This window comes from Mobula birostris, chromosome 6 (genome assembly GCF_030028105.1).
Source record: "Mobula birostris isolate sMobBir1 chromosome 6, sMobBir1.hap1, whole genome shotgun sequence".
Lineage (NCBI taxonomy): Eukaryota > Metazoa > Chordata > Chondrichthyes > Myliobatiformes > Myliobatidae > Mobula > Mobula birostris.
Window position 1 is genome coordinate 65,762,219 of NC_092375.1, and position 16,419 is coordinate 65,778,637.

General features: G+C 38.0%; 1 protein-coding gene across 12 annotated transcripts in view; it reads right to left on the reverse strand.

The window, feature by feature from the left end:
- Window positions 1-16,419, reverse strand: part of dmd (dystrophin) — a 1,961,093-nt gene that overhangs the window by 523,233 nt on the left and 1,421,441 nt on the right. For all 12 annotated transcript variants that reach the window (XM_072260552.1, XM_072260560.1, XM_072260554.1 and 9 more), the window contains 2 exons: window positions 9,955-10,102; window positions 6,925-7,074 (listed from right to left, as the gene is read on the reverse strand). In XM_072260552.1, the coding sequence (XP_072116653.1) occupies window positions 6,925-7,074; window positions 9,955-10,102 (298 nt within the window). The remainder of the gene's footprint in view (window positions 1-6,924; window positions 7,075-9,954; window positions 10,103-16,419) is intronic.

Below are 16,419 nucleotides of genomic sequence, written 5' to 3' on the forward strand. Positions count from 1 at the left end.
GAGTTGATTTTCCATGCTGTTTAACTCCATGACTCCCTCACAAAAAGCACTGATTATCCATGTTCTGTGCAACTACACTTTGGGTCACCACAATACTGTATAACATTTGAGTCCTGACCAAGGATCTCGGCCCGAAATGTCGACTGTACTTTTTCCTATAGATGCTGCCTGGCCTGCTGCATTCCACCAGCATTTTGTGTGTGTTGCTCTAATTTCCAGCATCTGCAGATTTTCTCGTGTTAGTGTATAACTTTTGTTTGTTGTTCAAAAATAGGCCTTTTAAAGCGCCAGATACATCGGAGTCAATTTGTGGATCTTATGGACAAGGCAATAAATAGATTATGATCAAAAATGTTAGAGTAGGTGTTGCATGAATTAAAAAGAAACAAAACTTTGTGTAATACACCATCTATTTCATTTTCTTGAGAGATGTAAAGCTGTCACATCTACTTACTAAAAGTACTGCAACAATATTTCGCTTGTGGATTAAATAGTAATTCCAAATGGTAACTAAACACTATGCAAATAGGGGCTAAAAAAGAGGGAAAAATACTTACCCTAAGACAAAGTAGAAAATGTTGAGTTCATATTTCAAGTTACTGATGTTTCAGAATTACTGGCCTCAACAATAATTCTACTCTTCTCTCCATTGATGAAGCTCGAGCTACTGATTATTTAATTTCAGGTTTTCATCACTTGCAGCATTTTGCTGATGCTCAACTGTAATCAAGCCAGTCTAATTTCCTCCAGCTTCTAACAATGTGTAAGCTTTATGATTCGGTTATGAAGGTCTCCCCAGTTGGGATTCCGAAAGATGCTGTTTCCTAACTTGAAGGGGTCCAATGCAACTGGGATCAGTGAAATTTATACAAGGTTTGTCCAGAAGAGCTCCTGAATGTGTACTGTGACCTTGTCATGATCTTGGTGTGCTGCAACTATTGTCTATCCATCTGTCAAATGCTCCATGTGAGCGACCAAGCTGTACAGCTGCTAAAGTCTTCTATCTGTGGCCAGTGTTTCACAAGAACAATTTCACTTAGTCTGCGTCCTTCTTATTTTCAGCCCCACTGGTATGCACACACAAAACTTACAGTGAAACCAGTCAAGGCAACGTTGGAATTGCCAATAGACTGGCTTTCTTGGCTGCATCCATTTAAGATTATGTTGGATGAAGCCACCATCCGCATCCTGCACTAATACTCATCACACATACAGACTAAAGGCTGATGCTGAATGAACAAGGCAGATGGGAATTCTGGCATCCCGCTTACTTTCTAATAATCCGGCTCATTTCTTTCCACTGACAACAGCCCAGGAATAACATTAAAGTGCATTAAATTCCCATAGCAAACCTCCAATGCATTCATTCACTGACTCTGAGCATAATCTATCAATCCATTTACTGTACGACAAAATATGTGAAACTGATTATAAAACTGTTTCCCTAAACTGGTCCAAAGGAACAGACACTGATAATATTGGCAAGTACAGTTCCCCAGCCAACATCGTTCCCTGTGTCAATTTGTCACCTCAAGTTAGAGTTCAAAGGCAATAGAAATACTTCTATTGGTAAGATGATTAATGTGCTTAGTTTCATCCAGTGTTAAAAAAGGGGCTTCAGAAGAAATCATTTACAGATTGCTCAGAATTAAGTACAAATAATGAAATAAAGAAGGCATGATAAGGTATAGGGTTTACATTCTTACTGGATATTTTAGTTACTAGGAAAAGATCTGTGCCAATTGAATTGAGTGTGTCAGTAAAGAGGTATAAAAATATCCCACTTCAGCTAATTCTGGGCTGCAAAAGATGAGTAAAAAGATCCAATGCTATATGGTATGCATTTGATGCCATATCACGTCCGTAGATATTAATACAATCCACGGCAGTTGGCTTCTTGTTTGTAGGACTAAGGGACTAAAAGGTGTCCACTGCAAACTGCTCAAAAACTAATTGATGCTTGTCTCAGGTCTGATTAGTTTTCCAAGTTTGCAGCACCTTAACCAATGGGTTTTATCCATCAGCCGAGGATGAGGAAGTGGTGGTAACAATGGTCAAGCAGGAAACTTTTCATTTGTTCAGCAATACCCCTGTTTCCACGACTCCTAGCTTCATGAGAACACAACTTGTCCATTGCCACATCAGATCAATCACCAACTCCTCCTCCGCTAACTTGCCATCCCATTCTTGTGATCTCCCTGGGAAAATACTTGTGAGCTTTAAAATAAACTTGAGAGGAAAGCCTCACTGAATTTCTAAGTTGGAACGCAGTTCATTGGTTTCATGTTATTGAAGTTTTATGACCAATAACAGGCAAGCCTTGGTGTAACCTCTTTGTATCCATTGCTAGTTTCATATCCAGATTCTGGCACCTACCAACTTCTCCATTATGAGACTTACTAATGTAATTTTTCAAATACGCAGTCAAATTAAGTCCTGACACAAATTTATGGACCTGCTAAAAGGGACAAAAAGTTGGCACTACCCACTTCACTTGTTTTACTAGGTTTCTTAAAGAGATAGAAGCCCAGGGAATGAAGGGGAAGGAAGTGGCGAGGTGCAAAAATGGCCCAGTTCCAGCAATTACAGGGTGGGTGGATGAATTTTTTTTAGATTATTACATCTGGATTTTAATTAGTCTTTTCAAGTGTTAGAAATTACTGTCACTTGTGTGGAGCTGTATAATCACAACCAGTTAATGCATGACTGGTAGTGTCATAGATATCCATGAAGACAGTTATAGACTGGGATATTAAAATCACAATGGTAAGTGGTCTAGGAAAAAACTGACCATTTAGGGTTGATGTTCATGAATGACAACACATGGGGCTATACCTTACTGATCTTCAACTGCCAGTTCCAGACAGAACCAACTGATAACACATCACATCATTTTTGAATGTAAGATCTGCAAAAGTTTAATGTCACAATATGAGTATTATTACCAAACACTAGTCCCACTGACCTGCACACGGACCATATCCCTCCATACACCTCCCATCCATGTATCTGTCCAATTTGTTCTTAAATGTTAAAAAAGAACCCGCATTTACCACCTTGTCTGGCAGCTCATTCCATACTCCCACCACTCTCTGTGTGAAGAAGCCCCCCCCAATGTTCCCTTTAAACTTTTCCCCCCTCACCCTTAACCCATGTCCTCTGGTTTTTTTTTTCTCCCCTTGCCTCAGTGGAAAAAGCCTGCTTGCATTCACTCTATCTATACCCATCATAATTTTATATACCTCTATCAAATCTCCCCTCATTCTCCTACGCTCCAGGGAATAAAGTCCTAACCTATTCAGCCTTTCTCTGTAACTGAGTTTCTCAAGTCCCAGCAACATCCTTGTAAACCTTCTCTGCACTCTTTCAACCTTATTTATATCCTTCCTGTAATTTGGTGACCAAAACTGAACACAATACTCCAGATTCAGCCTCACCAATGCCTTATACACCTCATCATAACATTCCAGCTCTTATACCCAATACTTTGATTAATAAAGGCCAATGTACCAAAAGCTCTCTTCACGACCTTATCTACCTGTGACACCACTTTTAGGGAATTTTGTATCTGTATTCCGAGATCCCTCTGTTCTACCGCGCTCCTCAGTGCCTTACCATTAACCCTATATGTTTACCTTGGTTTGTCCTTCCAACGTGCAATACCTCACACTTGTCTGTATTAAACTTCATCTGCCATTTTTCAGCCCATTTTTCCAGCTGGTCCAAGTCCCTCTGCAGGCTCTGAAAACCTTCCTCACTGTCTACTACACCTCCAATCTTTGTATCATCAGCAAATTTGCTGATCCAATTTACCACATTATCATCCAGATCATTGATATAGATGACAAATAACAATGGACCCAGCACTGATCCCTGTGGCACACCACTAGTCACAGGCCTCCACTCGGAGAAGCAATTCTCTACTACCACTCTTTGGCTTCTTCCATTGAGCCAATGTATAATCCAATTTACCACCTCTCCATGTATACCTAGCGAATGAATTTTCCTAACTAACCTCCCATGCGGGACCTTGTTAAAGGCCTTACTGAGGTCCGTGTAGACAATATCCACTGCCTTCCCTTCATTCACTTTCCTGGTAACCTCCTCGAAAAACTCCAATAGATTGGTCAAACATGACCGACCACACACAAAGCCATGTTGATTCTCCCTAATAAGTCTCTGTCTATCCAAATGCTTGTAGATTCTGTCTTTCAGTACTCCCTCCAAAACCTTACCTACTACCGACATTAAACTTACCGGCCTATAATTTCCCGGATTACTTTTTGATCCTTTTTTAAACAATGGAACAACATGAGCTACTCTCCAATCCTCCGGCACCTCACCTGTAGACAGTGACATTTTAAATATTTCTGCCAAGGCCCCTGCAATTTCAACACTAGTCTCTTTCAAGGTCCGAGGGAACACCCTGTCAGGTCCCAGGGATTTATCCACTTTAATTTTCCTCAAGACAGCAAGCACCTCCTCCTTTTCAATCTGTACAGTTTCCATGATCTCACTACTTGTTTCCCTTAATTCCATAGACTTCATGCCAGTTTCCTTAGTAAATACAGATGCAAAAAACCTATTTAAGATCTCCCCCATTTCCTTTGGTTCCGCACATAGCCAACCGCTCTGATCTTCAAGAGGACCAATTTTATCCCTTACAATCCTTTTGCTCTTAATATACCTGTAAAAGCTCTTTGGATTATCCTTCACTTTGACTGCCAAGGCAACCTCATGTCTTCTTTTAGATCTCCTGATTTCTTTCTTAAGTATTTTCTTGCACTTCTTATACTCCTCAAGCACCTTATTTACTCCCCGTTTCCTATACATGTCATACAACTCCCTCTTCTTCTTTATCAGAGTTGCAATATCCCTTGAGAACCAAGGTTCCTTATTCCTATTCACTTTGCCTTTAATCCTGACAGGAACATACAAACTCTGCACTCTCAAAATTTCTCCTTTGAAGGCTTCCCACCTACCGATCACATCTTTGCCAGAGAACAACCTGTCCCAATCCACACTTTTTAGATCATTTCTCATTTCTTCAAATTTGGCCTTCTTCCAGTTCAGAATCTCAACCCTAGGACCAGATCTATCCTTGTCCATGATCAAGTTGAAACTAATGGTGTTATGCTCACTGGAACCAAAGTGCTCCCCCACACAGACTTCCGTCACTTGTCCTAACTCGTTTCCTAACAAGAGATCCAATATTGTATCCCCTCTAGTTGGTCCCTCTATATATTGATTTAGAAAACTTTCCTGAACACATTTTACAAACTCTAAGCCATCTAAACCCCTAACGGTATGGGAGTCCCAATCAATATATGGAAAATTAAAATCTCTTACCACCACAACTTTGTTTCCTGCAGTTGCCTGCTATCTCTCTGCAGATTTGCTCTTCCAATTCTCGTTGACTATTGGATCAGAAAAAGGTGCCAGCTCTGTCACGGGTATTAGCCTCCTCAGCACTGAGGATATTTTCAAAAGATGGTACCTCAAGAAGGCAGCATCCATCACGAAGGATTCACACCACCCAGACCATGCCCTCGTCTCATTACTACAATCACGGAGTACGTAGGTACAGGAGACTAAAGGCACACACTCAACATTTTAGGAGTTACACACACAAAATGGTAGAAGAATTCCGCAGGGCAGGAGGCATCAATGAAAAGGAAAAAAAGAATTGACATTTCAGGTTGAGACCCTTCATTGCAACATATTTCTGGGACAACTTTTTCCTCTCCGTCACCAGATTTTGGAACAACCCATAACCCATGAGCACTACCTCACTACTTGGCTCTTTTTTTTTTGTTTATATTTCTTATTGTAACTTCTAGTATCTTTTTATGTATTGCCCTGTAATGCTGCCACAAAAAAACAAATTTCATGACATATGCCGGTGATAATAAACCAGATTCTGAGCCACATCTTTGCTATTCTTTGAAATATAAACATCAAGTAATACAACTTGTAAGCCAATTAGCAAGATGGTTGCTTTCAAATTGCTGTATAACAGGTCACTAGTCCTGAATCATGAAGCAAAAGTTAATGTTATAAATGCAGTGAATTTGATTAACAGAGTTATGTTTTCATGACTCAATAATAATACAAAGTGAATTTACAGAAAACTCTGCTTTATGTGTTGAATAGGTCAGGAGGGCAACAATGCTGAACATAAAGACTAAACTATGAGCTCTACACGCCAGTTTAAACACTAAATAAAACAAATGATCGAAAATTATAGAAGGATATCCCAGGGTTGAAATGGCTAACACGAGGTGGCATAATTTTAAGATGCTTAGAAGCAGGTACTAGGGGGATGTCAGAGGTAAGTTTTTCCACACAGAGTGATGGGTGCGTAGAATGCACTGCCAGTGAAGGTGGTGGAGGCGGATACAATTGGGTCTTTTCAGAGACTCTTAGATAGGTACATGGAGCTTAGAAAAATAGAGGGCTATGCAGTAGGGAAATTCTAGGCAGTTTCTAGAGCAGGTTACATGGTCGGCACAACATTGTGGGCCGAAGGGCCTGTAATGTGCTGTAGTTTTTGTATGTTTCTAATATCCCCCTCAAACATTTTTCATTTTGAATACATGCAACATAGATAAAGCATTAATATGATTCAATGAAACACAGGCAGGTTTCTCTGTTTGAAGAAAAAATTACAAAAGTTTTCCAAAAACCTAACTTAACTAGAATGTATCTAATTAAAAATTAAGCCAAAGGACAACATTCATTCATACATCAGTTTTCTGGCAAAGATATGCATTCAACAGGCATCATCTACAACACAAAATTGCTAAACAAAAATATGCAGTTGTGATATTAGCATTTTTCAATTAATCATCCTAATAATTAAACCAACTATTTAATTAAAGAGCTTTATGCTGAGCAATGTGCGCAATTTCCAATAGTTCATACCTTTGTCCAGCAATTATTCGCTTGCAGGAGATCTGTTTCCAATTTAAAGCGTTGTTCTGGGGCCAGAGACTTGCTTTTGAGTGCTGTTCCTCCTCTTTCATTTAAACACTTCAATATCCCTTTCCGCCTGGGCAATTCTTCCACTCGTAACTAAAATAAATTGGAAGATGAGATGCATGTTCCAACTTAGCACCATTTTTACTCAAAATCTAACTATAAATTATCATGCAACTTTTATATTTGTCTAAGGGCTGGATTTTCTTCTAGGACTGCCTCTTTTTTCTGTAAAACCAGCACTTCTTGGATCAGCAAATGCACATGAGGGCAAGACAAGAGAGAAGAGGAAGCTTGTATCAAATTCTGATGCTTTAATAGAGTATAGGGATGAAATTAAAGAGAAATTTGGATAGCAAAGAGCGGATATGGAAAAATACTGGAAAATAAAATAAAATGTGTAGTAAGTAAATAATGAACGATGCAAAAAGAGTAGGAGTCAAAAATGCTATGCGTGGAATGGATCTGTATCTTCATAAGCACTTTGTAATAGCCTTTTCTCAAGAGAGGGTGGCAAGCACAACATCATTAAAGATGGATGGGATAAACAAATCATTTTTGAAACTGTATAAATTGTCAGAACTAAATAATTCCCAGCAGTTAAAAGAAGCAAGCAGAAAAATTGCAGAGATTTTTATTCAATTTTTCCTCCCTATCAGAGTATTGCCAGAGGACTGTGAATCTAGTTCCTCATAGATGGGGAAGGAGCTGTTGGAGAGAGAGATAAATCATGTAATTGCTAGTTAGTGAAGCTTGGACAAGGTATTGGTATCAATTCTAATGGCCAGCATAAACAAGTAAAAACCTTCATTCAGAAAATTAATTGGAGACAGCATAGATTTGATGAGGGATTATCATGTATAACAAACTTAATTAAATTGTTTGAGAGGTAATCAAGTGAGCGTATGAGGGCAATCAATTCGATGCAGTGGATTTTAACATTATTATTTCAAAGGTTTCATAAAACCTGAGAGTCAAAACAATAAAAGCCATTTGACCCAGTGGGAGGAAGCAAAATGTAATGGTGACAAGAATTTTTGAGAATGCAGAACTGTTCTGAGTTAGCGTAACGAAGGGTCTTTGGCCTGGGACAATAACTTTGTTTCTATTTCTATAGATGCTCCTTGACCTTCTGAGTATTTGCAGCGTTTTCTTTATTCACTCTTGATTTCCAACATTTGCAGGTTAAAAATGTTTTTCTTGAGATATCAGTTTCTATTACCTCTCAGGGAGGCCTGTTGCATTAGTGCATTGGACATAAGGTATCAGAAGACCAGTTTGCTTACTCATGACAACAGACCAGCATACTTCTGATGTATCATTTGAAGTGAAATTAATTATAATTAAAGGAGGAAAATACAAATTTAATATCTGTGAATTAATTCCCAATGTAAACAAGGTACATTGGCAAACCTGCAGTGACTAAATTCATATTTGGGCAGCACTAGAGAGTAGGGGGAGCGAAGCCACAGTGAGGATAAATCCTTCTATTCCTTATGGAGCACACTGTGGAAAATGTAAATATCATTATTTAGTTTTCCTTTCTTTTAGCTAACAAAGAAAGATTGGAAACCTATAAAAGGCATTGACCTGTTTAAGATTTGATGTACCATTTAGCTTTCAATATGCAGTTGACTTTATGTCAAAGCATCTCGCGGGCTCGTCCCAATTTGTGTTTATCGCTAAGCACAATCAACATCCACAGGTTTTTCAAACTATTTTCTCCTCAAGAAATAATACTTCATTTGCAAGTCCGTAGTTGACTGAAATGCTGCTTCTTGACAACACCGTTCTAACTTGTGTGCTGATCCTGAGTTTTTTTAAAAAACTAGTTCTAGTGTCAGACTGCAAAGGAAATCCAGTTGGAGCACAAGGATGTTACACCCACTCTGAAGAGGGCACCCAAATAACATGACCAAGCTGGACCTGTTACAGGAACAGCATCTCAATTTGAATGGAGAGTATAAGCTATGAGGTCCAAGGCAAGTATTACTTAATTTATACATTGTAAATTATTTTACTTTGTTTAGATACACCTTATCTTTTTTATAGCACTTATACATCCTTTTTGTAAAATTAAAGATTTTTTCTTTCATAGTTCTGGTATGCTTTGAGGGCTTCTAAATGTCAAAGGCATTCAGAAAGATCACAAGTTCATATTCACATCCATGGCCAACTGGAATGTATTTTATGGCTATTTTTTGGGATGATTTAAATGTTCATGATGACACCTCTGTATAGGGGCTAGCTGAGTTCAGTGTTGCCTTGGGAGTAAGCCTGTAGCTAGAGATTAAAGTAAGTTAAATTCAGTCTCTTATCTTGAGTTATTAGCAAGTGCAGGCAATTCACTGCTGAGCATGAAGTCAGGGCTATTTGTATCATCCATGGTTATTATAAAGACTTTTTCTTCTGCTTTAGTTTGTTCATCCAATGTTCCCTCATATCCCTTGAGTTCTTTATGACAAGCAGTGGTGAATCGCAACTGTTTTGACCTTGTTCATGAAAACACAAGAAAACTATCACAAAAAGAAAACTGTAACGCCAGCAAGTCTGTTTGTGTGGGGTTCATCTGACACTTAGATGCACTGCTTTGTAGTTTGAGATTATTAAATGGTGACCAGGTACAGGATCTTTAAACTTCTGAATTTAACAAAGGACATTTGTCAGCCTACTACTCAGGCTCAGAGGGAGTAATAACAGAATTCACAAACAAATTTGGGTAACTCTACATTTTAGTGCCACCCTGCTGAGCACCGCTGCTCAATAATCCACTGAAGCACTGCAGAGAAGTATTAATTTGATAATTTTATTCCTAATGATGTGTAATTTAGAAGCCTTTTAAAATATGCACAGCAATTTTCAAATGGACCTCTTAACTGTGTTTTGGTGCATATATTTATAGGAAATAAACAGCATGAAATAAGAATTTGGCACTACAATGAAATTCACATTTTTAAAGCAGTGCTGGGCTATTACCTTGACTCTCTCTAGTGACTCTTTCAGCTGCTGCTCATTTCCAGGTTCCGATACTAATCTCAAAGTCTTCTCTGTATCTTCCAGCCAACACGAATACTCATTCAAATCTTCCTGTAATTTTAAAAGAATATTCTTCTCCTCCTCCAACCTGTCATAGGTAAAATAACAAATATCATTGATGTGAATGTGGAAATTAGAAATGCCCACATTTGCACTACCTTGATCACTACAATCACTAAATATATTTGCAAAAAACACATTTTTGATCAAATTAAAGAATCAACAATTATGGACCTTTGTGAAACTAAGTGCAAAGAAAAATAATTGAGCATCTGTGCTACTGTCAACAAAACTTAATATGGTGTTAAACGCATCCAATGGTCTTCCAATACATTAACATACACAACATACTAAATTATGTTGACCTTGTATTTTACATTTTCTGATGATGGAAAGTGATCAAACTTAAAACTCTACTTTGCACCAACATACAGTATCACATATCCATAATCTCATTAAAATTTGCCTGCACAATTGTGTAACTCGCTCACAGGAAATCATAAAGACTGAATACGTAAAATAAAATGTTACCACCAAGATTCAAAAAACTCAACTATTTTGAACCTGCCCTTGAATAAGTGAGGGGAACAGAAGTAAAACAAAATTCAGGTGGCTCATTATAAGTCATGTGCAGCTAGCAACCTGTGCTGAACTAAAGCAATGGTCAAATAAACTAATTAATAGAAATTTATTTATATTCATTTTTATTACATTGGTTTTCTGAATCACTATCAACGTCTGTGATCACAATTTGTAGATTTTATTTTAATTATCCAGTTTTTAAAATAACACATACAGTATCCTCTGACATTGCTTGGGCAATTGTTCACGACTAAAATTATAGTGAAACCTTGCATTCTGCTTAATGGAGGGAAACATTAAATAAAAGGGTATTTGTTCTAATAGTATTATAATCTGTACATTTTTGGGGTGGCATGATCACGTTGTGGTTACTGTAACGCTATTACAGAGTAAGCAACCTGGGTTCAATGCACTGGTGACTGGTATGTACATTCTTCCTGTGACCGCATGGGTTTCCTCTGAGTGTTCTAGTTTCCTTCCACGTTGCAAGGATATACAGGTTCATAGGTTAATTGGTCACGTGGGTATAATTGGCAGTGCAACCTCATTGGCTGTGAGGGACTAGTACCATGCTGGATCTCTAAATAAATTTTGGATGCAGCAAATGACATACGTTGCATTTCCCATGTACCTTTACATTTTTTAAAGTTCAAACTTATTATCAAAGTACATACACTGTATGTTACAATACACTGCCATGAGATTCATTTTCTTGCAGACATTCACAGGAAAAGTGAAATAGAATAGAATTTTTATGAAAAACTATATATAAAGACTGACAAACACCAATGAAGACAAACTGTGCAAACAAAATAATGAGATCACGATTTGTAAAGAGTCCTTGTAAATGAATCAGTGGATATAGAATCAGTTCAGAGTAGTGGTGGATTATGTTAGCCAAGTCAGTTCAAGAGCCTGATGGCTGTAGAGTACTAATTGTTCCTAAGCCTGGTATTGTGGGAACTCAGGCTTCTGTAGCTCCTACCATGGCCTGGATGGTGGGGGTCTTTGATGAAGTATGCTGCTTTCTTGTGGTAGCACTCCATGTAGATGTACTCAATGGTGGGGAGGGCTTCACACTGATGGACTGGGCTGTATCCACCATTTTCTGTCGGATCAGCTTATATCCAACCAGTAACACTTTCTCTTAAGGACCACCTCATTGACCAAGCTGTTGGTTATATCTCCCAATTGTTCCTTTCCTACGTCAAGTCCAACATCTTTAAGTCCATCTCGCAATTGCTCCTTTCCAACTTCAAGTCCAACATCTTTAAGTCCATTAATTAAGCCCCTTGGGATTTTTTTTTACTTCAAAGTACTGATATAAATGTAAACTGCTGTTGTTGCCTTTTAACCTGGCACAGACTTCTGGATCAAATAATTAGCTTTCTGCTAATTCTTGCGGTTCTGCATGGATGGAGGCTGGATAGAGTCAAATTACTTCCTAATAGGTACTGGTTTCAACACACTCAGGGGCGGTGATATTGGGGGTGGGACAGGGTGGTGAATTTAGCTACTGTTTTCTTTCTGCATCCACTAGCCCGTAATTCAACTGAATATAAAACACTGATCATGCACAGAAATCCAAATCCACAGTTACACTATCTAGCCCAGGTATTTTGGCTTCTGCGTAACATTAAGCTCCAGGTGGTGAAAATCTCGTCTTAACTGCATGCAGAGATTCTTACTTTGCTTTCTCTAGTATGAGGTCAAACTATAATCCAAGCTAAGGCTGCACTTAATTCTACTTGCAGCAACAATGTGAAGCAAAATCACTTTGTTCCAACACTTGCTGCATTACTCTAAGACGCATCATTAAGGCAAAGCCAAGTAAACTCCACTTTAATATATTAGCTCTTAGTACTGCTGAATGTCAACCATTGATATTTAGTTTAACAACATAACTTTTTATTCATGAGCTCAGTGCAGTCTCCCTTTCAACATAATACTTCACAAGTTATAAGTTAGATGGAGACAATACACACCAAAAACACTTAAAAGGAAATAGCTGAGAGTTCAAATCATCCATTTATAATATTCTGAAAACTAGCTATGTAGCAGGCAAGTTCCAATGTAATATACAAATATTATTTTTGATTAACAGCAGTCTCATTTTTTTCTCGTCATTCTCTTCCACATATTTTATGCGGCATTTTGATTTCAGCCCTTGTCTATTCTGCGCCCAATGAAAATATTCTGAAGGTGTTGCGCCTGAATTTCAGTTCATCCCATGTGACAAGGAAAGCAGATAAATCTTCGGACTTTAAGTCCTGCACATTTTATAGAGATTGGGTCATGTTGAATAGCCCCATTCTTGAAGGTATTCACAAAAATCAAAACCAGGCTTTGAAGAATGGCTGCATTCTAATCAAAGGACTGGATTACAATGTTCATTCCTCTAAGGAATCTAATTTATCAGTGGGTTCTAAATTAGGGATTTATTTTTTGAAACTAATGCACAACACCTTTTACATTCCCACTGGAATCGTGATCATTTTTATTGACATTTGATATTTTATGCTTGCTAAATAAAGATGAGGTTGCTTAGCTACCGAAATCTTTGCAGGAAATACCAAATTAAATAGGTTGATGCTGCAAAAACAGTTACACTATTTTAAAATTGGAAATGAGGAATGAAAGGCACAAAATTTCTCAGGAAGGTATCAAAAGACAAAAGATAATATGAATTATTTTGAAGTAGAGTCACTGTTTCTGTGTGAGCGAAACAGCAGAAAGACTGCAGAGGTATTAATTATATGGAAGACCAATTAATGTTAATTGTGATATAATTTAAGGGAATGAAACAACATTTAACATCATAATGGCAAGCTATGCTCAGGTATGACGTAGCATTTAAATCTAGAATCTGAGTTAAGATTGAATGTCATAAACCATTAGATAATTGATAAAATTTAAAATCTGCAGTATTGAATCAATGTCTAAAAAGTAAATCAAGGCAGAAGAGCAAAGCCTTATATTTCCAAATGACATCTTGATATAAACCTATTTTTCTGACATGTTATAAATCTGTTGGTAAGGAATCCACTGCATAAAATACAAAGGTGTTTCTTTTTGCTTGTCTCAGCTCACGATTATTCAGTTATCATTTTGTAAAAGTTAGAGTGCCTAAAAGGTTGTTCTGCAGTAAGTGAAATTTTAATTTCATAGTTCAAAGTAAATTTATTATCAAAGTACTTGCATGTCACCAAGATTCGTTTTCTTGCGGGCATATTTAATAAACCCAAGAATCAAAATGGAACCAATGAAAGACCGCGCCCAGTGGGGTGGCCAAGCAACCAATGTGCAAAAGATAACAAACTGTGTGATTACAAAATAAAAAATAAATAACCAAGCAATAAATATTGAGGAAATGAGATGAAGAGTCCTTGAAAGTGAGTCTGTAGGTTGTGGGTACGTTTCAGAAATGGGTCAAATGAAGTTGAGTAACGTTATCCCCACTGGTTCAAGAGCCTGATGGTTGAGGGGTAATAATGTACCCTGTACATAGTGGTGAGAATTCTGAGGCTCCTGTACCACCTTCCCGATAGATGCAATGAGAAGAGAGCCTGGCCTGGTTGCTATGGGGTCCTTGATGATGGATGCTGCTTTCCTGTGACAGAACTCCATGTAAATGTGTTCAGTGCTTGGGAGGGCACTTCCCGTGATGGACTGGGCTGTGTATATTACTTTTTGTAAGATTTTCTGCTCAAGGGCATTGGTGCAACCAGTCTATATTCTCTCCACCATGCATCTATTGAAGTTTGTCAAAGATTTAGTTGTCATGCTGAATCAAAAGGAAGCAGAGGAGTTGCCGTGCTTCCTTCACAATTCCACTTACGCGATGGGCCCAGGACAGGTCCTCTGAAATCTTAACACCGAGGATTCAAAGCTGCTGACCCTCTCCTTCTCAGATTCCCCGATGAGCACTGACTCACAGACCTCAGGTTTTCCCCTGCTAAAGTTAATAGTCAGCTCCTTGGTCTTGCTGACATTGAATAAGAGGTTATTGTGGTGGCACCACTCAGCCAGATTTTCAATCTCCCTCCTACTGGCTGAGTCATCTCCACCTTTGATTCCGCCAGTGACAGTGGTGTTGTCAGTAAATTTAAATATGGCATTTTAAATTGATTATGTTGTCAAACACTTGGTAAATTTGAATGAATAAGTTCTTTCAGTTCCAGCATGTTCTTGTTATTAACTCCAACTACATAAAGCTCCACACACAGAAAGGCTAGTTGGTTGGTGAGGCGCAGGAGTAGCAAAGCAGGGCAACTCGCTAGGAAATTTTCCAATTACTGCAGCAAGCTTGTGGCTGCTTAAGTTATCTGCTGGGCCTTGTTTTTAATAAAGATGAGCACTGATAGTCCATCTGACAATAGTTCTACTGTATGACAAAATCAACACTAGCTTGCCTGAATGTATAACAGTCAAATACAGTGGAATATATATGTTGCTACAACTCCAACTTTCATGCATATTTCTCATTTTACAAAGCCATGGATTAAAAGTATTATTTTAATGCAGCATGATGTTTTAACAGCCTTATTGAAATTTTGATACCAATGCACAAATAAACAACATTCTCACAAAATCACACCAAGTAACAACCTTGGAAATTTACTCAGAAATATACTTAGTTTACTGAACTCATTTCTTCTTTGCATATTCACAGAGAATGACATTGAAAAATGGGTTCTTAGCAGTAACAGAGAGTACAACACTGGCTTCAGGCTATTTTAAGCAATGTTATGCTGTGCCAAAATTAAATGCAGGATCCTTTCCACATTCTTCATTACACAGTGTATGATGTGATATAATAGAATTCAATGATTTAATACAAAGCATTTGAAGTTATATGCAAAAACTAGCTATAACTGATTAGATTTGGAAGGGGTATGACTCTCCCTTTTGATGTTTACTCTCTGACAACCATTTTCACTGAATATTTTCCCCAAAAATATTATCTTTCAGGATTTTGTTGGATTATACGCATTATGTATAATCCTTTAGGCTTTCCAGCACATAGGGAAGAAAAGGCTTATTGTCAGTGGGATAAGACTAATGAAGAAATCCTGAAACAGACAGACAACAAACCTGAAATGCTTCCCAAAGTAACTCTGGTAAATCAATACTATTTCAGAGAGTTGAATTTATTCTTGGCTTTTATTTGCACGTCATTTGCAGTGTCTTCCAACCATGAAATGCTAAAGCGCCATGACAAAACACACTATAGTTAGCAAGATGCAATTTAAATATGCTATAGATCCAATTTCGGGCTAATTCTGATAAGGCTAAATCCCTTATAAAATGAGCTCCTTGCCCCCTTTGGCAAACCATGTCAACTTACTGGACTGCAGTTATATAAAGGATTGAAACTATAAACACAAATGCTGCTTTAGGGCCTATGTTTTAATCATAGATGCAGATATATAATTCCACTTGTCTAGAGCAACTGAAGGGACAAATACACAAATGGGGAAAAAAATTCCGCATTTCTTCAGGTATAGTCACCTCATCCACAATCATAATCAGCACAGGTACACCTCAAGGCTGTGTGCTTATCCTCCTGCTCTACTTGCTTTATACCTATGACTGTGAGGCTTGTGGGAGTTGCAGTAAGGCAAGGGTTAAGGAAAACATCCAACCAAGGATGACTGAGACGTGGTGCCATCAACCCAGAGAATGGAGACCTTTGACCCTGCTTACTACAGGCGAGATAAGCGAAGGTGTCTGCAGGATTGTATATTCAACTAAACCTCTGAAGTTATTTTCTAGAAAGATCTTTGAAGAACATAGCTTCCCTTTACACAGTAGCAGATGCCA